The sequence below is a fragment of the Pristis pectinata genome, chromosome 29 (assembly GCF_009764475.1).
Source record: "Pristis pectinata isolate sPriPec2 chromosome 29, sPriPec2.1.pri, whole genome shotgun sequence".
NCBI lineage: Eukaryota > Metazoa > Chordata > Chondrichthyes > Rhinopristiformes > Pristidae > Pristis > Pristis pectinata.
Window position 1 is genome coordinate 5,180,664 of NC_067433.1, and position 26,452 is coordinate 5,207,115.

The window sequence follows — 26,452 nt, forward strand, 5'->3', positions numbered from 1 at the left end:
AAATAAAACATCACTTCCCCCAACTGTATTTAGTGTGGCATCTGCTACCATGTTTTAGCTCTTGGTAAATACTGATGCAAAGTAATTATTTACTGGGCTGGAATTGCTGACAAATGCAGACAGTTCCAGATGGGGCAGATTCGAGTGTCCCCCCAGGGCTGGCACTGTCGGGGTCCGCACTCCACAGGCTGGGCACTGTCGGGGTCCGCACTCCACAGGCTGCACCCCGTGCAGGGTCCTGCAGTGGAGAACAGGCTTCCTGCTCTCTCCTGCACTGACACTGTGGAGAGTTGCAGCCAGTGAGGATCACAGGTTCTCTCCCTTCAGTCAGACTTTTACAGCTGGAAGGCAAGAATCAGGCAAACTACAATTTCTTTGTTTAATTATTTGTCTTTGCTCTAAGTTAATCATTGAAATGGTTTCCATTACTATTAGGTCATGCTATTTATTTTTAGAACATAGAACAGTACAGGAACAGGCCCTTCAGCCCACCATGTCTGTGCCGAACACGATGCCAAATTAAACGAAACCTCTTCTGCCTGCACATGGTCCACATCCCTCCATCCCCTGCACATTCATGTGTCTAACAGCCTCTTAAACACCACGATCGTATCCGCTTCCACCCCACCCCTGGCAGCCCGTTCCAGGCTCCCGCCACTCTATGTGAAGAAACTTGCCCCCCCCCACATCTCCCTTAAACTTTCCTCCTCCCACCTTAAATGCATACCCTCTAGTATTTTTAATTTTAAAAGTTTTTCTTCTTTGGGTTTTTTTGGTTGCTTGACGATGCATTATTGATTAAACTTGTGCAATGATTAAACTTGACAGCTGTGACAGAGGGCGAGGTCAGGGGTGTGGTCTCTCTGTGGGCAGGGCTTCCTCTGGCCTGCCACCTGACCAGATTAGATTCCACAACATTAAAGCCTCAGCACTTGGGATGTAGACGCTCTTGACCAGAAAATATTTGGGGTAAGTTGGAAATAACTCCGCGTTGTAGCAGCGAGTGACCAGCCAGTTGTTCCTGGCATTTCCCTGCAGTAACCTGTGGGTCTATTCCTGCCCTGGTTCCTCTTTTGTTATTTATTGTTATTTATTTGAATGCTGAACAGTTGCTTTCTGTATTTCTTGACAACTTTATTTGTTGTTTCTTAATGTTTTGTGCTTCTTCACAATCATTTTTGCATTTTTTTTCCCCTCTTTGCAGTGCACATATTTGTATTTTTGTTGTTATACAGCACGGAAACAGGCCCTTCAGCCCAACTGGTCCATGCTGACCAAGATGCCCACCTAAGCTGGTTTGGCCCATTCCCCGCCAAACCTTTCCTTTCCAAGTACCTGTCCAAATGTCTTTTAAAGTTTGTTAAAGTACCTGCCTCAACCACTTGCCCTGGCAGCTCGTTCCATATCCGAGGAGGTTATGTTGCAGTTGTGCCAGATGCTGGCGAGGCTGCATTTTTAATATTGTGTTCAGTTTTGGTAACCCTGAGGAAAGATGCCATTGAGCCGGAAAAGGTGCAGAAAAGTTTTACGAGAATGTTGTCGGGACTTGAGGGACTGAGTTATGGAGAGAGGTTGAGCAGGCTAGGATTTTATTCATTGGAGCGTAATCTTGTAGCGGTGTATAAAACCATGAGGGGCATAGATAGGGTGAATGTGCACAGTCATGAGCTCATAGTGATACCAGTGAACTCCCAGGATGGGAGTTTCAGGGAATCCGCTAGAATTTCATAGAATGCAGAAAAGTAGGAACAGGCCCTTCAACCCACAATGTTGTGCCAAACTATAATGTGCCAAATTCTGGTCACCCCAGTACAGGAAGGAGGTGGAGGCTTTGGAAAGGGTGCAGAAGAGGTTCACCAGGATGCTGCTTGGATTAGAAGGCATGAGCTATAAAGAAAGTTGGACAAAGTTGGGTTGTTCTCCCCAGAGCGTCAGAGGCTGAGGGGAGACCTGACAGAGGTTTCTAAAGTTGTGAGAGGCACAGGTAGGGTAGACAGTCAGAATTTTTTCTCCAGGATAGAAATGTCAAACACAAGAGGACATGCATTTAAAGTTAGAGGGAGGAAGTTTAAAGGCGACATGCGGGGAAAGTTTTTTCACACAGAGAGCGGTAATTGTCTGGAATGGGTTACCGGGGGTAGTAGTGGAAGCAGGCAGTTTGGTGGCGTTTAAGAGGCTTTTAGATAGACACACGAGTATAAAGGGAATGGAGGGTTAGGGATGATACGCAGGAGGACATTTAGTATAAATTGGCATCAGGATCAGCACAACATAATGGGCCAAATGGCCTGTCCAGATTGTAATGTTCTATGTTAATTAAACTAATAATTAATCACCTAACTAAACTAATCCCTTCTGCCTAAACAACGTCCATATAGAACATACAACAGTACAGCACAGTACAGGCCCTTCAGCCCACAATGTTGTGCCAAACTATATGAACACCTCCTCCATGATTAATCTAACCCTTCCCTCCTACACAACCCACAACCCTCCATTTTTCTTTCTTGCATGTGCCTATCTAAGAGTCTTTTAAACATTCCCTATTGTGCCAGCCTCTACCTCCACCCCCGGTTCCAGGCACCCACCACTCCCTGTCTAAAGAACCTACCTCTGACATCTCCCCTGAACTTTCCTCCTCTGACCTTAAACCGATGTCCTCTGGTCTTGGCCATTGACACCCTGGGGAAGAGGTGCTGGCTGTCCACTCTGTCTATGCCTCTTATAATCTTATACACCTCTATCAAGTCACCTCTCATCCTGTGTCACTCCAAAGAGAAAAGCCCTAACTTGCTCAACCTTTCCTCGTAAGACATGGCAGCATGCTGGTAAATCTCCTCTGCACCCTCTCTGAAGCTTCCACATCCTTCCTTTATGAGGCGACCAGAACTGAACACAATACTCCAAGTGTAGTCTAACCATAGGTTTATAGAGCTGTAACATTACCTCGTGGCTCTTGAACTGAATCCCCCAACTAATGAAGGCCAACACTCCATACGCCGCCTTAACCAACATATCAACTTGTGCAGCAACTTTGAAAGATCATAGACGTGAACCCCAAGATCTCTCTGTTCCTCCACACTGCTCAGAGTCCTGCCATTAACCCTGTACTCCGCCTTCATGTTTGTTCTTCCAAAGTGTATCACTTCACACTTCCTGGATTGAACCCCATCTGCCACTTCTCCGCCCAACTCTGCATGCTGTCTATATCCTGTTGTATCCTATGACAATCTTCTACACTATCCACAGCCCCTCCAACCTTCGTATCATCCAAGTCATTTACAAAAATCACAAAGAGCAGGGGTCCCAGAACAGATCCCTGTGGAACACCACTGGTCACCGACGTCCGGGCAGAATATTCTCCATCTACTTATCTACCACATATCCCTCCATTCTCTGCACCTATATTAGAGCCCCTTAAACATCTCTCCTGTGTTTGCCTTCAGCACCACCGCTTTATTGTGTTTGCAACGTGTGTCTGCCTGTCTCCACCCGAGCTTCACTGCCACCAGGAGGCAGTGCTGAGGTCAGCCATTCCTAATGGCTCAGTGGCTCCACCAACAGCAGCCTGCTGGTATTGCAGCAGCCACAGTATTTATTGAATCTTTTTGGGCCATTTTACCAACAGAAATTTAATAAATCAACCAACCTTTCAGCTTTATGTCCCCTCCGTATGCTCCACAGCCCCAGTTGCCTGTGGCGATGGCTGTCCGCTGCCTGTCTGGTATCACACGACGTGAAAATCCACAGTAGGCCTTCAGAGTAGAACAGAAGGTTAAAGGAATCTCAACCAAAGACAACATTCAAAGCCACGGGATCCGAGAGGAGAAAATATCTTCATGTGTCATATGTTTCTCTCCCCGTGACCCGACCTACCACCGCATCTCATCAGTGTCACCCTTCCACCCCACTGGCTGTCTGACTGGGATAGGCATCACAGGCTGGACCGAACGTGGTGTCCACACCCGCTGCAGGGCTGATGAAGCTCCAGGCAGGGTCCCATTCCCCAGGCCCCGGGCTTAACCACAGCTGCCTGTGTGCAACCCAACAATCCGACGCAAACCAACGATGCCCACAGGGCAAGGTTCTCCGTCCATGAGCGTGGAGCCATCCAGCACGAAAACAGGGCCCCACGGTCCCAGGGAGAAAAGCAGCAGCTCAAGGTCAAGAGATGGAAACTGTCTCAATCATCACCACTGATTAACAGCCACCTTCCACATTTGCCACCCGTCCCCTTTCCCCAGACGAGGTTCCTTGCCTTAAACTCCATTGTGTTGGATGAACCTCCAAGTTGGGCTCAGCAGTGAAGCTTGTCATCATTTGGAAACAGGCCCTTCAGCCCACCAGGCTGTGCTGACCACCCATTTACACCAATCCTACATTAATCCCACTTTATTCCCCCCACATTCCCAGCAACTCCACCCCCTCCCAGATTCTACCCCTCACCTGCACACTCGGGCCTGCACACTCACCTACCAATCCACAGGTCTTTGGGGTGTGGGAGGAAACCGGGGGAAACGGGGAGAACGTGCAAACTCCACACAGACAGCGCCCGAGGTCAGGATTGAACCTGGGCCTCTGGAGAGGTGAGACAGCGGCTCTACCCACTGTGCTGGCATCGTCGTTTTCCGATTCAGCCTTGCTCCTGCTGCTGGGGCTGGAGTTGGGAGGAGAGACTGCCTGGACTGGGGTGGTTTTCCATGGAATAAGATTGATTGGAAATTCGAGTGAGGTGTACCAGGTTGCAAGAAGTTGAACAGGAAAAACCTCTGTCCCTTAGCAGAGAGAAAGGATTTTTCACTCACCAAGTGTTAGGAGGCTGGAGCTCACTGCCTGAGGGGCTGGTGGGGGTAGACTTGGAGCATTGGAACAGCATCACCTGTGCCCTTAACCCATGGGCAATGGACCAAGAGCTGGACAGCAGGAACAGCCTCACAAGTTCACGTTTGGCCAGCATGAACGCAATGGGCCGAATGGTCGGTCCCATGCTGGTTTGATTATGAATCCTGAAGAACACAAGAGGCCAGCAGCAAAGGTCCTACCACCCCTCCCAATAATCTGTAGGGCTTCACCCAGGGCTTCCCCAGAGTTGTGGACCAGATCCGAAGGTAGTTTGTGAGCCGTCTTCTATCGTGGTATCCGTGTTCCTGTGCCGACAGGTCCAGCTCCCCCAGCACTTACCTTTGTCAGCTCCCTCTCCAAGTAGCGAGGTTTGTACTGGTGCCTGGGGTTGCCGAAGTTTATGGCGTCAATGGCCACTATTTCTGTGCAACGGCGCAGCCAAGAGTCCCTGTAGAAACAGAAACCCGATGAATCTATCGGCTGCAACAGACAATCTGCTGGAGGAACTCAGTGGGTCAACATTTCAGGTCGAAACCCTGCATCAGGACTGAGAGGGGAGACGGCCAGTATAAAGAGATGAGGGGGAGTGGTGAATGAAGAGGGGTGAAGGATGAGGCAGGTAGGGGAGGAGGAGTGGAGTTGCAGGCAGATGGGGCGAGGAGGTGGGAGGGGACGGTGAAGGTGGAGACGGCTGCTGGAGGGACCGAGGCAGGAACACAAAGGCTACCTGGTGCTGAACTCTGAGGAAGGTGAGAATGGGAACCATTCGGGAAGAGGTGAGTGGCAGACAGAACTAGATGGGGAAGGGGCAGGGAGCTCATGGGTGAAATGTGTGTGTCGGAGGGGGAGGGGGACAAAATATATCAGCCCCCTCTCCCCCAGGTAATAATGGAGCAAGGTTGGTGATTAGTGTAAATAAATGCTCCCCTTGGCCTCTTTGTACAGTGCAGACAATATCCAGCTCTGTCGTTTCACAGACTCTCCGTCTCTCCCCTGGCTGACTGACCTCTTCCCAGGGCTGTGCACAAGCACCTCAGGGCTGTGCGTGAGTATCTGAGGGCTGTGCACAAGTATCCCGGCACTGTCCCACAGAGAGCTGAATCATCAGTACACACGGTGAGCACAGACCCCCTGAGACCCCACTAACTCCTTCCTTCTGGATCATGGCAACATTCCCCACTGCCTGCCTCCTAACGTCCAACAATCAGGTCAATAAGTTCATCAGCTTTCAATACCCACCTTCTGCCACTGCCCCTCACCCTTCAGTGGACGAACGCAGGCTGCATCACTGCAACACCTGGGTCAATGCATCAGAGGTTCCTGGGCAGTCCCGGTAGTCGGGGGGCTGATGCCTCCCGAATCAGGAGCAGCGTGTTCAGTAGCCGGGAGAGTGCCACTCACCTTGGAGTTGAGTCGCAGTGGGATCTCACCCATCGGTACGTGTCGCTGTAGCCCGTGTAATCACTGTAACGCTGAGCCCCTGGGAATCAGATCGTCACCATCGGTCACTCCTTCCCCACGCTCGCCGAATGCCCCCCTTCCTCGGCACGTCCCCCCTTTCCCCATCTGCCACTGGGACTGTCTGAGGATCCCCTCACCCCGGGACTCACCCCCCCCACCCCTCCTCCCCAGGACCCCACTCACCCCTCTGCCCCGGGATCCCTCCTCATCCTTCACCCCGAGACTCCCTCCCCCCACCTTCCACCCTGGGACCCCTCTCACCTTCTGCCCCTGTTCACTCCCCTGGAGAACCCTGGGATTTTCTGGCCCAGCGGTTTCCCGCCCTTCCCCCTCCCTCCAATCCCGGGTGGGTGGGGAAGGGGTGACCAATTCCAGGAAGGGAAGGGTGGCCATCCTCCAGGCATGAGTGTGGTCGGTGAACACTGACAACCGAGGAAGGCATCGCAGGGCAACACCTACCAGGGATGGGAAACCCGGAGGAAGGAGCTGGAACCGAACCTAGAAGGTTCCTCGCATTAAAATATCCGGAAATATCCAAAAAGTCGGTGTTGGTGAAGTGTCCATCATCGCCATTGAGATGTGAATGGCGTCGTGGCCTACGGGGTGAGAGCCTTCCTTCACCTCCTGGGTTTCCACAGCGGGGAGGAGGGGGAGGTTGGAGTGGTTTGGGAACCTCCTCTTCCCCACATCTGGGTCTATGAGTGGCCCCAGTCCCAGGCCCTCAAGGTGGTCTTGTATCTGGCCTGTTCTGTAGGGCACGGTGGGATGGGCGATGGGCCCTGCCCCTGCCACACTGGAAACGGTGCAGCCTTCAAAGCAACGACTGCCCCAAGGAGCTGTGGCGGGCAAACATCAGAGGGAATCTCCTGAGGAGATTTACGAAGGAGATACTTCCCTCTGGGTACGCAATGGTTGGCATGGACACAGTGGGTCGAAGGGAATGTCTTGGTGCTGTGTGACCTTATGGGAACAAGAGTCAACGGTCAAGGACCCTTCATCAAAACTCATGCCCAGGTCATTGACTCTGTTTCTCTCCCCATGGATGCTGTCCGGCTTGCTGAGTATTTTCAGCATTCTCTGAGCCTAGAGGGAGGGGGTCCCTCAAGCCCACCCTGTCTCAGGTGATGGGTGCCCAGGGTGGGCTCAGTCCCATTCCAGTTCCCCAAGGCACCTCCCCAAACATCAGCATTAACGATAATCCATCAAACCAGGCTCCAAATCCAGACAAATCCCAAACCCGAGCCAAAAATAAAGTTCTGGCAATGCATAGGACGTTCACTGGATTGGATGGACCGTCGTTCAGACACGACCTGTCATTCTCGTTCTTTCGAGCACCACCCAGCATCTTCCAGGTCCTATTCCGGATTCCCTCCCCGGATTTCCCGACCCACACCCAGCGACGGGAGCCAAATCCTCACCGGTAATCACCAGGCACTCGGTCCCATCCAGCCTCTCGGTGAAGAGTCTCGCCACGATCAGCTCTGGGTTGATGAGGAACCGGATTTCCTCCTGGACAAGCCCTTGGCCCAGGACACCACCTCCCACCATCGGGGAGGCAAAATCCACCTGCAACAGACACACACACACACATGTTGGTTACCCCCCCCCCCACCCACTGCAGGACAGGGAGCAGAAGGTGGCGGGATCCTGAGCTCAAGGCCAAATAACCTCCTTTCAACAAATGGAGCAAAACACTGCAGATGCTGAAAATCAGAGAGAAAAAGAGAGAACCCTGGAGATACTCGGCAAACCGGACTGCATCTGTAGAGAGAGAGACACAGTCAATGATCTGGGCATGAGTTCTGAAGAAGGGGCATTGACCTTAAATGTTGACTCTTGTCACACAGCACAGAGACAGACCCTTTGACCCACCATTTCCATGCCAACCATTAAGTACCCAGTGACACTAATCCTATTTTCCAGCCAGGACATCCCAGTGGCTGCCCACTTCAATTCCACATCCCATTCCCACACCGACGTGTCTGTCCACGGCCTCCTCTACTGCCACGCTGAGGCCAGGATCAGGTTGAAGGAACAACACCTCATATTCTGCCTTGGGAGTCTCCAACCTGATGACCTCAACATCGATTTCTCTAACTTCCCGTAACCCCACCCCTTCTTTTACTTCCCCCCCCACTCCTTTGTCTTCCCTTATTCCTGTGGCTCCCTTCCCCCTCCTTGATAACCTGCCCATCTCCTCCCCTCCCCTCCTCTGTCCTTTATTCCATGGTCCACTGCCCTCTCCTACTGGATTCCTCCTCCTCCAGCCCTTTGCCTCTTCTACCCATCACCTCTCAGCTTATTACATCTTCACCCCCTCCTCCCCCACCTACCTTCCCCCTCTCACCTGAACTCCCCTGGACTCACCTGTCCCCTGCCTGCGTGTGCTCCTCCCCACCCCCCGTCCCTTTTATTCTGGCTTCTGCCCTCTTCCTTTCCAGTCCTGATGAAGGGTCTCGGCCCGAAACGTCGACTGTTCATTTCCCTCCACAGATGCTGCCTGACCTGCTGAGTTCCTCCAGCACGTTTTGTGTATTGCTCCAGATTCCAGCATCCGCAGAACTTTTTGTGTCTGCTATTTTCCAGCGTTTGACCCACAACTTTCGATGCCTTGGTGATTCGTGTGCACACTGGGATGCTTCTTAAATCTGCCCTGTCTATTGCCTGTAATTTTGTACACCTCGCTCCAGGGTAAACAAACCCAGCCTGTCCAACAACGCATGCAAAACGCCAGAGGAACTCAGCAGGTCAGGCAGCATCCATGGAGGGAAATAAACAGTCGACGTTTCGGGCCGAGACCCTTCATCAGGACTGGAAAGGAGGAGGGCAGAAGCCAGAATAAGAAGGGCGGGGGGAGGACATGCAGGCAGGTGATAGGTGAGTCCAGGTGAGAGGGGCAATGGTAGGTGGGTGGGGGGAGGAGGGGGGTGAAAGGGAGAGATGTGAGAAGCTGGGAGGTGAGGGGTAGAAGAGGCAAAGGGCTGAAGAAGGAGGAATCTGACAGGAGAGGGCAGTGGACCATGGAATAAAGGGAAGGAGGTGGGGAATTCCAGTCTCTCCTCATAACTGAAGCATTCCATTCCTGGCAACATCCTGGAGAATCTCCTCTGCACCCTCTCCAACATAATCACCTCCTTCCTCTAATGTGGTGACCAAAACTCCACACAGCATTGATGAACTGGTGTTTTATAATGTTGTAGCGTCCTCTCCCTGCTCTTACATCTGCGCCCTGTCTGATGGGGGCAAGTACCCTGTGGCTCTTCTTCACCACCTGACCCACCTGTGCTGCCACCTTCAGGGATCCTGCGACTTGTACAGCAAGTCCCCCTCCTCCTCAATACCCCCCTCGGGCCCCACCATTCACGTGAAGAGATCAGATATCAAACGGCAGATGAACAGGTTAAGGTTTTCATAAAGTGAGATCAGACAAGTACGTTTTTCTCTCTGGGTCACGAGTTTTGTACGTCCTTTGTTTTCAGTTCCAACTTAAAGGGAATTAATTTAAACAAAGTTACCAAGTATTGGAAATACTCAACAAAAGATAGAGAAGGAGATGGATCCAATGGGCCAGAACAATGTCCCTCCTTCAGAAGAGAAAGGTCACTGACCTGACACACCACCACTGCCTCGCACTCCCCAGATACTGACAGACCTGCTTGCAGCTCCCCACACTCTCTCTTTGTGAACCTTATTTCAGTATCTGGCTCTATCATCTAAGGGTTCTGTTACCAAATTACCATCCTGAAGACAATCTTGGTTTGGCTGCTGATTTTAAATTCACTTAAATAAATCTGGAAAACCCAGGCTCAGTCACAAGGAAACTGAGATGAAGCTTGTTCCCTTGATTCCAGACCCTTTGGTTCCAACTACCCTCAGTGGGAAAAATTCCTCCTTGGATCTCTTCTAAACCCCCTCCCCCCAACACTTACCTTAAACCTATGCCCTTTAGTTTTATACCCCAATGAGGAAACACTTCCTCCTATCTACCTATCCATGCTTCTCATGGTGCTGGGAATCTGAAAGACCCCATAAAGAGGCTGTACTGCCTTGCCATTGGATGTCTTGATTGGCTGATGGGGAACTTGTATCAGCCCCATACCTGTTCCTCACTCTACCCTGTTGGAAGGCTGTGCTGTGGAGTGGTAGAACAGGCTGACACTCATTCTTCCAGGGAGGGAGTCCAGATTGGGAGGGAGTCCAGATCACGAGGGATCAACATAAAGTCAAAGCCGAAACTGGCTCTGTCTGGCCTTTACTACAAGAGTCCTTAAACTTGCCTCTCCCAGTGAAATGACCCAAAGACCAGAGTGAGCACAGATGACACAGGGGTCATATCTCTTGATCTCCCACAAAAGGCGTGACTGTGGACATGGTGGTTCCGTGTTACCTGCAACATGCCTCTTCCCTGGTCCTCTATGGTGCCTTCACTGGTGACATGAAGTTGGGTCACCTTACATTGCGACCTGCCGCAAACAGAAACAGTAGTCAGAACAAACTCTACAAAGCAATCCTCATTACATCCACCGTGAGCAAGGTAGGTGCACAATTAAAAAAGGCCACATGATCCCACCACTCCCAATATTCCTCTGGGAAGTTGCTGACACCTCACTGGGGTTCCTCAGACAGAGATCACCCCCTGATGTTCCTTGTCCAGTCTCAGCTTCCTGCCACATGTTGGCGGACAGTGTAAGGAGGACACTCCTGAGGCAGGTTGTGAGCAGTTGCGGGGGAGAGGACCCAGGGTAGGCCATTCAGCCCCAATACTGTTCCCTCGTTCCTTTGGATCATGACCTCAATTCTATTTTCCAACTTTTACTCCACCTCCTTCACTGGCCAACCAAACAATAATCTATTCATCAGTTAATCAGTGGGCCAGTTTAGAGTAACCCATTAAATCTGGGGTTAAAACTGGTGACCAGGAGGCTACTGTTTTGTTGTAAAGTAAGATAAGATAAGATGTCTTTATTAATCACATGTACATCAAAACACACAATAAAATGCATCTTTTTGTGTAGAGTGTTCTGGGGGCAGCCCGCAAGTGTCGCCACGCTTCCGGTGCCAACGTAGCATGTCCACAACTTCCTAACTCGTACGTCTCTGGAATGTGGTAGGAAACCGGAGCACCCGGAGGAAATCCACGCAGTCATGGGGAGAATGAACAAACTCCTTACAGACAGCGGCCAGAATCGAACCCCGGTCGCTGGGGCTGTAAAGCGTTACGCTAACTGCTACACAACCATGCCTGCCCTAGTCCCAACTGGTTCACTGATTCCTTCAGGATAAAACATTTGCCAGCATTATTGTCCATCCCAACTTGACCCAGACCCACCCTTAACTACCTCCTCAGGTCAGGGGAAATAAATGCTGGTATTGTTGATGTCTGGATCCGCTGGGGACTTCCCTGCCCACCTCTTGGTCTGAAGCAGAAGGGTCGACTGGAGGAACAGATACACTGGGTCAGCTCGTCACACCCTCCCCCCATGGGGGAGGAGAGCCTCCCCCCAGCTTCTCTCAGACACCCATGTCTGGGTGAGCCTGCGCACTTGAACCAGAGGGGCTGTTGACCACTCGCCCCACAGAGACGACCACGGTCAGCGCTCCCCCCGCTGCGTACCGAGTCCTCTCAGGGTGCTGGAAGCAGGTTCAGAGAGGAATTGGATATATGCCAGCAGGGCAAGGGTTAACACCTGGCTCAGAATGGGGATGGTGGTACCATCATAGAACGTAGAACAGCACAGGAACAGGCCCTTCGGCCCACCATGTCTGTGCTGACCATGATGCCAGTTTAAACTAATCTCATCCGTCTGCGCATGACCCATATCCCTCCGTTCCCTGCCTGTTCACGTGTCCGTCTAAATGCCTCTTAAACATCATTATTGTATCTGCTTTCACCACCTCCCCTGACAGCAGGTTCCAGGCACCTACCCCCCTCTGTGTGAAAAAAAAACTTGTCTTGTAAATTTCTCTTAAACTTTCCCCCTCTTGCCTTAAAGCTATACCCTCTAGTATTTGATATTTCCACCCTGGGGAAAAAAAACTCTGACTATCTATGCCTCTCATAATTTTATAAACTTCTATCAGGTCTCCCCTCAGTCTTCAACGCTCCAGAGAAAACAAGCCAAGTTTGTCTAACCTCTCCTCATAACCTCTAATCCAGGCAGCATCCTGGTGAACCTCTTCTGCACCCTCTCCAAAGCCTCCACATCCTTCCAGAACTGCACACACAATACTCCAGATGTGACCTAGCCAAAATTTTATACAGCTGCAACATGACTTCCCAACTTTTATACTCAGCATGTAGGATGATAAAGGAGCCATACGCCATCTTTACCACCCTATCTACCTGTGTTGCCACTTTCAGGGAGCTATGGACTTGCTTCCCAAGATCCCTCCGCATCAATACTCCCAAGGGTCCTGCCATTTACTGAATACTTTCCCCTCAGACTTGACCTCCCAAAGTGCAACACCTCACACTGGTCCAGATTAAACTCCATCTGCCACTTCTCTGCCCATATCTACAACTGATTAATTCAGTCATTGTTTATAACTAGCTGGTTTGGGAACAATATAAACCTAAACACCAATAAAAGTGAAGCATCATATTCCACAGAGTTCAGAGAATATTGGAGATACTGACCTCTTCCACTCAATTGCAGAATCCAGGCCACACCTCTGAAACGTAACCAGACCCTTGGGCACTGCCGGACAGGAGGTGCAGGTTAGTTCAAAACTCCATTAATTAACTAACTCAGACTCATCATTGACCAAGAGCGGCCCGAGTCCATCGTTGTGTTTCTTTAATTGTCTTAGAAGTGAGAATGTCAATGACAGGAGATCAGGAACCATGGGCAGAGGCTTGGCGATGAAATGGTAGAGGGGTAACGGTGACACAGTGCATCCATTTTTAAAAAAAGGAAGAGGTCGGGATCGAACCCAGGTCTCCGGAGCTGTGAGGCAGCGGCTCTACCCGCCGCGCCACCTTATAAGCAGGAGGGGAAAGTGGTGGGAGTTGGGTCAGGAGAGTAGTGGTGGGTCTCAGGGACGAGGTGTTCAGAGAACTGGAGGGAAGAGGGGAGAGGGGAAGGGGCAAGGAAAGAGCAGAGTTAGGTGGAGTGTGGTTTCTCGTGGGACGTGTCAGTGGTGCCTATTAATCTGATCACATGCCTTTTGATCAGACTCCGTGCAGAAATAAACACTGTCCTCTGACCAAGTCCCAGATAACCTCACACACAGCAAAACCAGGTCAGTCTCTGAACCTGACCAGGGTAATAATTCAACCTTCACAAAGAGAGCAAGGGTCGGCCTCAGTCTCGACGTAGACCGGCCTTTGAATCCTGTCACCTTGGTAACCACTTACTATTTTCCGTAACCGTGCTGAAGTAGCAGAAAATGGTCTTCAGTTTCTCAGATGTTCTTTGCGAAGTTACCTCAAACAACCTGTGGAGAAGCAAGTCTGAGGGTATTAGCAAGCTGCAGAAATGTTGGTGCCTAGGCCTAGCCTCTGACACTCCCCCCTCCTCCAAAGTGTTGGGAACAGGAGGACGGAGCCCTTCCGATTCAATAACCTGTGGGTGACACTGGCTGCTGCCGGCTCCGTCTGCAGGGATTGGATGGTTCCAGCCCTGTCCCCTGGCAATGTGCTGGGCCCAGTGTTAAAGGGACAGGCCAGGATGGTGACCAACACCGGTGATGGTCACCTGCCCTTTGTGAGCCACGCCACGGGAGGTCAGCAGGTCAAGTGCCAAATTCCTGGTGCCTCAACGAAGACAAGGAAATAGGAGCTGGAGTAGGCCACTTGGCCCCTCAAACCCATCCCTCCTTTTAATATAAGATTTCTTTATTAGTCACATGCACATCGAAACACACAGTGAAATGCATCTTTTGCGTAGCGTGTTCTGGGGGCAGCCCGCAAGTGTCGCCACGCTTCCGGCGCCAACATAGCACGCCCACAACTTCCTAACCCGTACGCCTTTGGAATGTGGGAGGAAACCAGAGCACCCAGCTGCTACCCATCTTTCTGAGTTCTGCCCAGTTCTGTCCATTTGTCCATCTCTTCTGAGTTCACGGAACTTTCAAAAATTTATCTATTCCCTCTTCAAATACCCACAATACCCTGAAGTAGAAAATTCCAGGGATTCACCACTTTGAAACCATGTCCCAAAGAGCAGTCGGACTCCCAGAGTCCTAGGCAATAATGATAATCCACCAACATCCCCGATAACAGATTATTCAGGACAAAGGATCTCCGACCTGAGCCATTGACTCTGTTTCTCTTCCCACAGACGCTGCCTGACCTGCTGAGTGTTTCCAGCATTTTCTGTTTTTGTTTTAGATTTTCTGATTTTCACCATTACAGGTAGTTCTGCTATAACGCAGGTTGGATATAACGTGATTGGTGGATCAGGGCACACTATTTGCATTACACAGGCTGCACTGGTTATAATGTGATCACAATAACCTGCTTAAATCTGTGCTTTAAAAGCAGCTACATCCCGTTCTGCTATAACTTGACTTTATATAAGGTGAAGTTTCGAAGGAACATAACTATCGTGTTATAGCAGAACTACCTGTAATAGATTATTTGGCCATTACTTGGTGTTTGTGAGAACCTGCTGCGCACTATTTGGCTGCTTTGTTTCCTACATCACTGCAGTGCCCAACATCACTGGGTCATCCTGAGGTCAGAAGTCACCCTTCAAGAGGGGAAGTTTTTGGTCATAGAGTCATACAGCACGGAACCAGGCCCTTCGACCCAACTGGTCCATGCTGACCAACATTCCCATCTAAGCTACTCCCATTTGCCCACATTTGGCCCATATCCCTCTAAACCTTTCCTATCCATGTGCCTTTTAATTGTTATTAATGTACCCGCCTCAGCCACTTCCTCTGGCAGCTTGTTCCATGTACTGACCACCCTTCATGTGAAAAAGTTGCCCCTCAGGTTCCTATTAAATCTCTCCCCCTCACCTTAAACCTATGCCCTCTAGTTCTTGATTTCCCAACCGCCGGGAAAAAGTTCATTCACCCTATCTATGCCTCTCATGATCTTATAAGATCACTTCTCAGACTCTACGCTGTAAGGAATCAAGTCCTAGCCTGCCCAGCCTCTCCCTATACACCCTCATTCTCCCAAGGTCCAATGAAAAATGTCCCAACCTAGTCAACCTTTCCCCATAACTCAGTCCCTCGTGTCCTGGTGACGTCCTCGTAAATCTCATCTGCACTCTGGGGGGGTTAAACCTCAGGTGATGGTACTGCCCACCAAACCACAACTGAAGACCACCATAGGCCAGGCCTGGCCCTTGAACTTCCATGTGAACCTTCCAGCAGAGGTCGCTGGTTAAGGATCAAGGAGCAAGAGACCAGGCCCAGGATCCACAGGGTGATCCGTTTCCACCTTGTCCGTACAGATGCTGACCTGCTGAAGTTGATGTTTGGGAAGTTGAAGAACTTGGAATGATGGTGCGTGGAATTGCGACGAGGGAACGTGCAGAAGAAGGCGTTGGCCAGCAGGCAGGCGATCTGTTCCTGGGACATGGTGATGGCGTGCTTCATTCCCACCCTCAGCAGGGGTATAGGCTGAAACAGCAAGGGTGAGGAGGTAACTCCCACTGAAAGGAGCTCACAGGTTAAGTCCCAGGAAATAGGAGCAGGCAGAAGAGGATACTCGGTAGGTCAGGCAGCATCTGTGGGGCGGGAAACACAGGTAGCTTTTCAGCTCAATTGAAAGTCAAAAGTCGAGTTTATTGTCATGTGCACAAGTACATGTGTGCACAGGTGCAATGAAAAACTTACTTACAGCAGCATCACAGGCACATAGCATCGATGACCTTCCAGTTAGAAATCAAAAATGCCTTAGGGAAAGGGGAGGGGATGGAGGGAATAAAAGGGGAGATTCTGGAGCATAAAACAAACCTCTGGTGTAGGCCAGAGACCGAGAGAGACCAGAGACCGAGGGAGGCCAGAGACCGAGGGAGACCAAGAGAGGCCGGAGACTGAGGGAGGCCGGAGACCGAGAGAGGCCGGAGACCGAGGGAGGCCGGAGACCGAGAGAGGCCGGAGACCGAGGGAGGCCGGAGACCGAGAGAGGCCGGAGACTGAGGGAGGCCGGAGACCGAGGGAGACTGCATTTTATAAGTGGTGATGGTGCTGGTTAATGCTTGTTTAGTACCCTCTCGCAGACATTCCTTTTATTTGGTTTTCACCAAACGCTCTAACAAACTTCTACAGAGGTACTGTTGAAAGTGTCCTGACTGGTTGCACCACGGTCTGGTACAGCAATTCGAATGCACAGGAACGTAAGAAACTGCAGAGAGTAGTGGACTCTGCCCAATACATCACAGGCACATCCCTCCCCACCATCGGGAGTATCTACAGGAGGCGCTGCCGCAAGAAGGCAACATCCATCATCAAAGATCCCCACCATCCGGGCCATGCCATCTTCTCACAGCTCCCATCAGGCAGGAGGTACAGAAGCCTGAAGTCCCACACCACCAGGTTCAGGAACAGCTACTTCCCTTCAACCATTTGGTTCTTGAACCAACCGGCACAACCCTAATCACTACAGTTTAGCAACGCTATGACCACTTTGATCACTTTGCACTAAAACGGACTTTTTTTTGTCCTAATTGTGTTCTTTCTTGTAAAAATAGTGTACAATTTATGTTTAATTTATGTTTTTCCTGTGAATGCTGCTTATCTGATGCTCTGTGCCTGTGATGCTGCTGCAAGTAAGTTTTTCATTGCACCTGTGCACACATGGACTTGTGTATCTGACAATAAACTCGAGTTTGACTTTTCTTTCTTAAGCAATGTTTGATTTCCAACTTTTTCCAGTTACGATGAAAGGTCGTTAACCTAAAATGTTGACACTGTTTCACTCTCTATAGATGCTGCCTGACCTTCTGAGTGTTTCCAGCACTTTTTGTTTTTATTTCAGATTTCCAGCATCTGAGGCTTTTGGCCTTTCAAAACCAGGGCAGGAGTGGGTGACGGGCTCCTCTGAATCACTATAATCATGGCTGGTCTAATTCCACCCCACCTCACACCCACCTGTACCCATGTGTTTTAATCTCGTTGTTGTCTCACCCACCACTCCCGTGCCAGGGAATGCCAAGGATTCACAGCCCACTGAGGGAAGAAACACCTCACCAGCTCAGCACAGGCTGCCCGTGGCCCCTGGGTCTGACAGCCGGGGGAACAGCCTGTCGAGGTATCTCAGCTTTCCTTTGGTCAGATGTTCCAGCTACTTCTGCCCTACAGCTGGGAGGTCAAGTGTAAGGGGAAAGTACACAGTTAATGGCAGCAGTGATGTACAGAGGGATCTTGGGGTGCAAGTCCACAGCTCCCTGAAAGTGTCCACACAAGTAATAGGGTGGTAAAGAAGGCATACAGCATGCTTGCCTTCATTAGTGAGGCATTGAGTATAAGAGGAAGGAAATTATGTTGCAGCTGGATAAAACTTTGGTTAGGCCACACTTTGGGTATTGTGTGCAATTCTGGTCACCCCATCACAGGAAGGATGCGGAGGCTTTGGAGAGGGTGCAGAAGAGGTTCCCCAGGATGCTGCCTGGATTAGTGGGTATGAGGTACAAGGAAAGGTTGGAAAAACTTGGGTGTCCCTCAAGCGTTGGAGGCTGAGGGGAGACCTGGTAGGAGTTTATGTTTATGAGAGGCATAGATATAGGGTCGACAATCAGAATCTTTATCCCAGGGTAGAAATGTCAAATACTAGAGGGTATGGATTTAAGGTGAGAGGGGAAAAGTTTAAAGGAGATGTGCAAGTCACTACCCAGAGAGTGGTGGGCGCCTGGGATGGGCTGCCAGGGGTGGTGCTGGAGGCAGGTCTGTAAGAGACTTTTACACAGACACGTGAGTATGCACGGACTGGAGGGATGTGGATCGTGTGCAGGCAGAGGGGACTTAGTTTAATTTGACATCGTGCTCGGCACGGACATGGTGGGCCGAAGGGCCTGTTCCTGTGCTGTACTGGTCTGTGTTCGGTGCTCAGTTCCATTCCTTCTTCTCTTCAGAGGGTCTACAACTCGGAGGCCTTTCAGTCCTCTGTGACTGTGCCAGCAATAGTGATACTGGTACCCGTCCACTATGGTCACTCTTCACTCAGGTAGTGAGATGTCTGAACCTCCCGGAGATGCTCTGTGGTCACTTTGACCCCACTTACTGAGATCAACCCCGGTTCCCGGTTGTTGCCACAAGTATCTCCTGTGGCCAGGTTACAGGAGCCACTGCCCCAGTGTGGCTTCACTTACGGACTTTGTGCTTGTATTTCTATCTCTTGGCCCCTTGTGTAGATAGAACGGTGATGATGTGTCTCCAGGGAGCCCGGCACTTACCTTCTGGCACAAGTCTGGCAGCCGCAGAGCCAGGTGTGCCATCTGTGGAAGAAGCTTCCCCAGCAGATACCGCCGTTCACTGCCGTGCATCTGTGGGTGCGGAGAAGGACAGTGGTCACAGTCAGCCCTCCCAGCTACGGGAGATGACAAGTTCAGTCCCACGAGGCTGACCCACGACCCACACAAATCTGGGCCCATGAAACTGACCTTTGAACCACAGGACTGACCCATGACCTATACAAAGTTAGGCCAAAGAAACTGACCTTTGAACCACAGGACTGACCCATAATCTATACTAAGTTAGGCCTAAGAAATTGACCTTTGATCCACAGGACTGACCCATGACCCACACCAAGCTGGACTCACGGAAGTGATCCACGACCCACACAAAGTTAGGCCCAAGGAACCAACCTTTCAACCACAGGACTGACCAACGACCCACATTAAGTTAGGCCCAAGGACCTGACCTTTGAACCACAGGACTGACCCATGACCCTCATAAAGTTGGGCCCAAGCAACTAATCTTTGACCCACACTGTGGTCACCACTTTGCCTGATCACCTTGCCCAGTAACAGAGCAGCCACACCCACACCAGGGGAGAGATCCAAAGGTTCTGACCTTAGTCCTAGTTGTCCTGGAACTACCCGAAACTATGCCCCTGGTTCTAGATTGTGGAGCCAAGGAAACCATCCTCTCAACATCCATCCTCTCCAGCTCCCTCTGCTCAGTGAGAGCCCAATCGTGGCATTTGGATCAGCAGAATCTCATGACTCCCCATCTGGAGTCTGAGGTTTGAAGCAAAGTTAATTCATTCTGGATAACTTTTCTAAAATGAATGTGAGAGACTGAGGATTAACCCACCTGGTCCAGGTACTGGCAGAGTCCCATAAACGTCCACACCTTGGTGTACTTTGGATTGTACTGTGTAATCGCGCTCTGTGAGATCAAACAGAAGGTGTCAGCAGCACAGGAATAGGTGAAATAATGTTTTCCCCCTCTCCCTCCTAAAGAAGCAGCTCTGAGATTGATGGCCTCCACCCCCCCCCCCCTCTGCTCAGGGCCTCAGTCCCAAACAAAGACATGGACCAAGAACCCCCCACCCTTCGCCAGTGGTCTCTGCAGATGGGCGTACCTGGGGAGTGCCAGCGGTGGGTTTCATTGCCGGCACTCCTGTTCTGAGGGGGGGGGGGGGAAAAATACCTTGAGCATTTTCAGAACCGAACTGTGTCTCACCTGGGATTCCAAGGACGTACAGGTCAGGAAGTTGTGGGCGTGCTATGTTGGCGCCGGAAGCGTGGTGACACTTGCGGGCTGCCCCCAGAACACTCGACGCAAAAGATGCATTTCACTGTGTGTTCCGATGTACATGTGACTAATAAAGAGATCTTGTCTTACCTATCTATCAAGGGCGGTCACAGGGCAGGAAGGGGGAGAAGTCGGCAGTGGGGGGAGAGACGTCTGAAGGTCACGGTCCTGACCCTGGGCTGGTCGGTTAGTGGGTAAGTAACTGCAGGGGGCAGGAAGAGGGGAACGGAGGAACGAGTGGTCCAAGCCTGCGCTAAATGGTTGGTGGGACTTTGATGGGAGGGGCTGATGAGCGTACTTGGAGGGAGATGAGGCCTGGGTTTGGGAGATCTGAGGATGGATGAGGTGAGGGGCGAGTTGGTTGGGACCTAGGGTATTGGCCACGAGGAACACGTGAGGGGTTCGATACCCTGGTGGGGCGACAAGGTTAAAAGGTAAATGTGGTTTGCTGGGATTACCTGCAGCGTCCATGAGGAACATTGCACTGCGAATGAGGAATTGGGACCAGGAATCCCAGGACACATTCAGAGGGATTTCTGGAGAAGCAAAATAACCTGGAGACGGACCTGTGGTGAGTACGCTTTCAGTTGTGTGCATATAAACAGTGACCTTATTTTTGGACGACAATGCTGTGTGTAGGGACACAGAGAATGCAAAAAAATTACAGCCTTTTGTGGTCCTGATGCAGGGTTTTGACTCGAAACGTCGACAATTCCTTTCCCCCCCACAGATGCTGCTCGACCTGCTGAGTTCCTCAAGCAGATTGTTTGTTGTTCTGGCCTTTTGTTCACTTTCTCCTTCTTTTCTTATTTAAGCGGAATTAACCCTGCCCACCATCCCAAACAGCCCAAGTATCGGCACGGGAAATAGAAATGCCTGATGTAATGTAGCTAACCAGTGGTGTCCTGCCCTGGGAATGCAGGATGAGACTGTGTAGGGGAGCTTTACTCTTTGTCTAACTGTGCTCCCCGGCCCTGGGAGCATACAGCAGGACAGGGTAAAGGTGTTTCACTGTGTCTCACCCATGCTGTTCCTGCCCTGGGAAGTTGTGTTGGGACAGTGCAGAGGGAGCTTCACTCAATGTCTAATCTCCACTGTTAAATATTGTGGTGTTATGTAAACAGAATATATCGGTAGTGTAGCGGTTAGCGTAATGCTTTACAGCACCAGCGGCCTGGGTTCAACTCCTGCCGCTGTCTGTAAGGAGTTTGTATGTTCTCCCCGTGTCTGCGTGGGTTTCCTCCGGGTGCTCCGGTTTCCACCCACATTCCAAAGACGTACTGGTTAGGAAGTTGTGGGCGTGCTATGTTGGCGCTGGAAGTGTGGCGACACTTGCGGGCTGCCCCCAGAACACTCTACGCAAAAGATGCATTTCACTGTGTGTTTTGATTTCCTCCGGGTGCTCCGGTTTCCTTACACATTCTAAAGACGTACAGGTAGGTTAATATGGGTTTAAAATGGGCGGCGCGGACTCGTTGGGCCAGAAGGGCCTGTTACCACGCTGTAAATAAAATTTAAATTTAAAAAATTTAATAAAGAAATCTTATCTTTGCACATCTAACATATTACTGAAATCAGCTCATCCACTGAAATCATGAGCAATAAAAGATATGTGAAATTAGTAGTGGCTAGATATAATCTGGGGCTTTATGTGGATAGTATCTTACATAGAGTGATATACAAAAAAAAATCTGATTACTTTACCTTCAAATCCTTGACCGTTCTGAAGTCAGGCCTGTTCAAAGCCTCTTTTATAACCTCCCAACGATTAACCTCTCTTCCTTGATCATGCTGTAAAAATCAATGAGTGGACTGTAATTTACAACGAGACCCTCTAGGCTGCTTCTTTCTAAGTCAATGCATCAAATTACGATATTAGTTACACCTAAACTAACCCCCACCTCATCTCCTCCCTCCCCCCTCTGCCCCGAAGGTGAGGAAACTGTGGTTTCTGTGATTGTTCTCACATGATTAGACTTTAAAAGAATTGAGGGTGATCTTATTGAAAGGTATGGGATCCTGAGGGGACGTGGCAGGGTAGATGTTGAGACGTTTCCACTGGTGGAGAATCCAGAACATAGTTACAAGATAAGGGGGCGGTCATTTAAAACAGAGGTGTGAAGAAGTTTCTTTTTGCAGAAGGTGATGATTCTCTGGAACCCTCTGCTCCAGAGGGTTGTGGAAGCTGGACCTTTATAAATGTTTAAGACGGAGGTAGGTAAGTATTTGACATCTTCTAAATATCGGGACTTGAGGGCTCTGGGGAACTGGCACAGAAGAGGCCAGTGTTGATCAGCCACTGAATGGTGGAAACAGGCTTGATGGGCCGAGTGGCCTCCTCCTGCTCCTCTGTGCTTCTTGTGATTTCAGAGGACATCCCACCCTCGACCGATTTTGCAGAAATGCCCTGGGTTGGATGTGGAGCCCCTCTCTCATGCGAAGGGCCATTAGCTCAGAGTCATGGGGGAGCCAGGCTAATGGTGAAGTTGGGGGGGGGGGGGGGGGCTACAGCGAGGACAACCGGCCAATGGGCCCAAGCTCTTCCTCTGAGGGAGGCGTCTGGTCAGATTGATCCACCTTGTGTCACCTCCAGTGACACCGGAGACGGGAGTATTACATCCCAGAGCGGCGCTGAGTGATATATTGGTGCCCACTGGTCTCGAGGTCAACAGTGAGTCAAGTCCACCTCCATAGGGTTAAAAGAAACGTCAGCTCGGGTCAAAGGGAGGGCAGTCGTGTTGGTTGGGCTGGGTTATTGGGGGTCATGTGAGGGTCATTGAGAGGTCAGATGTTGTTAAGGTTGGGGCTATTGAGGGTCAATGTCAGGGTCATTGGGGGTCATAGAAAGGTCAGCCATGTTAAGGTTGGGGCTATTGGGGGTCAATGTCAAGGTCATTGAGTGTCAACAGAACCAAGACAGGGAATAGAATTACCTGCTAATCAGCCACAATCTAATTGAGCAGTGGAACAGACTTGAGGGGCTGAATGGCCTTTGTGCGATGGTTCAGTGTGGGTGGGTTCAGTGGAATGGTCAGTCACCACTTGGTGAGCAGGTTCACAGTTGGGGGGGACGGAGGGGGTGGAGGGGACAGAGGGGTTGGAGGGGACGGAGGGGATGGAGGGGTTGATGGAGGGGACAGAGGGGGTGGAGGGATGGAGGGGTGGAGGGGTTGATAAAGGGGGTGGAGGGGATGGAGGGGACAGAGGGGGTGGAAGGGTGGAGGGGATGGAGGGGATGGAGGGGGTAGAGGGGGTGGAGGGGACAGAGGGGGTGGAGGGGGTGGAGGGGGTGGAGGGGATGGAGGGGACAGAGGGGGTGGAGGGGGTGGAGGGGATGGAGGGGGTGGAGGGGACAGAGGGGGTGGAGGGGGTGGAGGGGGTGGAGGGGACAGAGGGGGTGGAGGGGGTGGAGGGGATGGAGGGGGTGGAGGGGACAGAGGGGGTGGAGGGGGTGGAGGGGGTGGAGGGGACAGAGGGGGTGGAGGGGGTGGAGGGGACAGAGGGGATGGAGGGGTGGAGGGGGTGGAGGGGATGGAGGGGATGGAGGGGGTGGAGGGGACAGAGGGGGTGGAGGGGGTGGAGGGGATGGAGGGGATGGCTGCTGTGGTTGAACGGTGAGATATTTTACCATCGGTGGTTGATTCAGCCACTTCCTGCACCAGCTTCCTGCCACCCTGGAGGTGTGTCCCAGCCGGGTACAATCCCGCAAGACAGGAGGGTAAACAGCTGGGAGACACAGAGGGGAGCAGGGTACATGTTTCAGGTTGAAGACCCATCGCCAGCTCGGAGAAAGGGTCCACAACCTAAACATTCACCCTGCTTCTCTCTCCACAGATGCTGCCTGACCTGCTGAGTGTTTCCAACATTTTCTGTTTGTATTTCAGAATTCCAGCATCTGCATTTTTTTGATTTTTGTTCAGGAGGCACAAAGGGTGGAAATCAGTATTCCAGGGCAGTGCGGCTGGTAGAACCACCGCCTCACAGCTCCAGCGACCCAGGTTCAATCCTGACCTCCGGCGCCGTCTGTGTGGATTCTCCCTGTGGCCACGTGGGTTTCCCCCGGGTGCTCCAGTTTCCTCCCACATCCCAAAGACGTGCGGGTTGGTAGGTTAATTGGCTGCTGTAAATTGCCCCCAGTGTGCAGATAGGGGGTAGAATCTGGGGGCAGTTGATGGGAATGTGGGGAGAATAAAATGGGATCAGTGTAGAATTAAGGTGCTCGATGGTTGTTTACAACAGAGCCTGTTTCTGACTCTGAGAATACCTTAAACCAATTAGTGCAACACACACAATGCTGGAGGAACTCAGCAGGTCAGGCGGCATCTATGGAGGGAAATAAACAGTCAACATTTCTGGTCAAGGCCCTTCATCAGGACGGGAAAGGAAGAGGGCAGAAGCCAGAATAAGAAGGTCTCGGGGAGGAGCACAGGTTGGCAGGTTATAGGTGAGTCCAGGTGAGAGGGGGAAGGTAGGTGGGTGGGGGAGAGAGGGTAAAAGGGAATGGTGTGAGAAGCTGAGAGGTGATAAGGTGGAAGGGGCAAAGGGCTGAAGAAGAAGGAACCTGTTAAACCAGTTAATGTCGGGATTCACCACACAATCATTAGACCAAGTTTCCACCTACCTGTCCACGTACCACCAGAGTCTGCTTGTTGAAAATTGAGAACGGCATCTTCACATGTTCTGAGCTCCAGATTTCCTCTGGATTGGGAACAGTGAAGGGTAATATCTGCCCCGAGTGAAGTCCAGAGACCTGCAAGGAAGACGGTACAACTGCGTCACTGACGGCATGGCCCTCGCTGGGGTGGAGTTACTTTGGAATTAGTATCGATCCTTCACCTCACCCTCTTACCTCCACACAGACAGTGTGATGGTGTGTTGGCCTGAGAGGTGGTTCCCCAGAAACACTGGCTGCAGTGTCCCTCACCTCCTCCCCGTCTGGACCGGGACTGGCGCTAGCAGAAAGGTGGGATCCCATTCCTGCAGGGGCACCTGACAGCTGCTCCCTCTCCATGTCACAGTCTGCTTTCCTTGAAACTCATTCTTGGGTTTGCAGTCTCCTGGGAAGTCTGAGTATAAGTGAACAATATTAGACCAGATGCAGGAACTGAGGGAGCGACAGAAGGTGCTCAGTAAAACGATTAGATGCACGGAAAAATGGAGCAGGACATTTAGGCCATTGAGCAACAAGGAGATGGAGGAACTCAGCAGGTCAGGCAGCATCCATGGAGGGAAATAAACAGTCGACATTTCGCCCGAAACATCGACTGCCCATTTCCCTCCACAGATGCTGCCTGACCCGCTGAGTTCCTTCAGCAGATTTCCAGCATCTACAGTCTCTTGTGTCTCCATCTGGGCCATTGAGACTGCTGCACCATTCAACGTCATCATGAATTAACCTCAGTCTCAATTTCCCACTCTCCACACACCCCATGATGCCTTTTGTGTTCAAAAATCTATCATCTTTTTAAATATATTCAGTATCTTAGCCACCAGAGCTTCTGTGGTGGACAGTTCCACAGCTTCATCATTCTGTGAAGAAGTTTCCCCTGATCTCAGCCCCAAATGTTTTGCCCTGTGTCCCGAGACTGTGATCCCCTCATTCTAGACACCACCGGCCATGGGGAAACATCCTCCCTGCTGAGCCCTGTCCAGGTGAAGGATCTCGATCCGAAACGTTGACCGTCCATTTCCCTTCATAGATGCTGCCTGACCCGCTGAGTTCCTCCAGCAGTTAGCTTGTTGCTCCAGATTCCAGCATCTGCAGTCTCCTGTGTCTTCTGTACACTTCTAACAGATTTCCTCTGAACTCCAGTGGATACAGGTTTCGTCAGCTCAATGTCTCCTCATATTTTAGGAATCAGTCTGGTGAATCTTCACTGCACTTCCTCTATAGCAAGTGCATCTGGTCTTACACAGGGAGACCAAACCTGCCACAATTTTCCAATGGCCTCACCAAGACACCTTGCTCCTGTGCTCAAGTTCCTTGCTTTTACTAATAGAGAAATGTGGCATGCTAAATGGATATCCTGGCATTATCAAACACTGTTTGGGCCCCAGATAGAGCAGAGATAGAGAGACACAGCAAGAAAACAGGCCCTTTGGCCCATCAAGTCCGCACTGACCATCGGCCACCCATCTACACTAATCCCATTTTATTCTCCCCACATTCTCATCAACTGCCCCCAGATTCTACCCCTCACCCACAGACTGGGGGCAATTTACTGTGGCCAATTAACTCCCCAACCTGCACGTCGTTGGGACGTGGGAGGAAACTGGAGCACCCGGGGGAAACCCCCGCAGTCGCAGGGAGAACATGCAAACTCCACACAGACAGCGCCGGAGGTCGGGATTGAACCCGGGTCTCTGGAGCTGTGAGGCAGCTGCACCACTGTGTCTATTAAGGGATACCTGCTTTAGGAAAAAAGTGAAGGCCTTCAGGATAGTGCAGAAGTCTCTCTAGGGAGTGGGATTAGGGTCATGGGACCTGGGT

At 51.1% G+C, this 26,452-nt stretch overlaps 1 protein-coding gene and 1 long non-coding RNA gene across 5 annotated transcripts in view; one reads left to right on the forward strand and one right to left on the reverse strand.

Moving 5' to 3' along the window:
* Nucleotides 1-26,452, reverse strand: part of LOC127584277 (poly(ADP-ribose) glycohydrolase-like) — a 40,134-nt gene that overhangs the window by 4,422 nt on the left and 9,260 nt on the right. For all 4 annotated transcript variants that reach the window (XR_007958369.1, XM_052040940.1, XM_052040941.1 and 1 more), the window contains exons 2-14: nucleotides 24,812-25,028; nucleotides 24,584-24,712; nucleotides 21,667-21,753; nucleotides 19,519-19,593; nucleotides 18,657-18,746; nucleotides 15,722-15,882; nucleotides 13,661-13,740; nucleotides 12,941-13,001; nucleotides 10,691-10,766; nucleotides 7,722-7,869; nucleotides 6,244-6,322; nucleotides 5,182-5,290; nucleotides 3,650-3,755 (exon numbers count right to left, since the gene is read on the reverse strand). Coding sequence is in view for 3 of the 4 variants with exons in the window: in XM_052040940.1 (XP_051896900.1) it covers nucleotides 3,650-3,755; nucleotides 5,182-5,290; nucleotides 6,244-6,322; nucleotides 7,722-7,869; nucleotides 10,691-10,766; nucleotides 12,941-13,001; nucleotides 13,661-13,740; nucleotides 15,722-15,882; nucleotides 18,657-18,746; nucleotides 19,519-19,593; nucleotides 21,667-21,753; nucleotides 24,584-24,712; nucleotides 24,812-24,973 (1,363 nt within the window). In the remaining variant the exon portion in view is untranslated. The remainder of the gene's footprint in view (nucleotides 1-3,649; nucleotides 3,756-5,181; nucleotides 5,291-6,243; nucleotides 6,323-7,721; nucleotides 7,870-10,690; nucleotides 10,767-12,940; nucleotides 13,002-13,660; nucleotides 13,741-15,721; nucleotides 15,883-18,656; nucleotides 18,747-19,518; nucleotides 19,594-21,666; nucleotides 21,754-24,583; nucleotides 24,713-24,811; nucleotides 25,029-26,452) is intronic.
* Nucleotides 949-20,494, forward strand: LOC127584280 (uncharacterized). The gene is made up of 3 exons (XR_007958373.1): nucleotides 949-969; nucleotides 12,960-13,021; nucleotides 20,427-20,494. It is a non-coding gene; the product is annotated as an uncharacterized LOC127584280 (long non-coding RNA).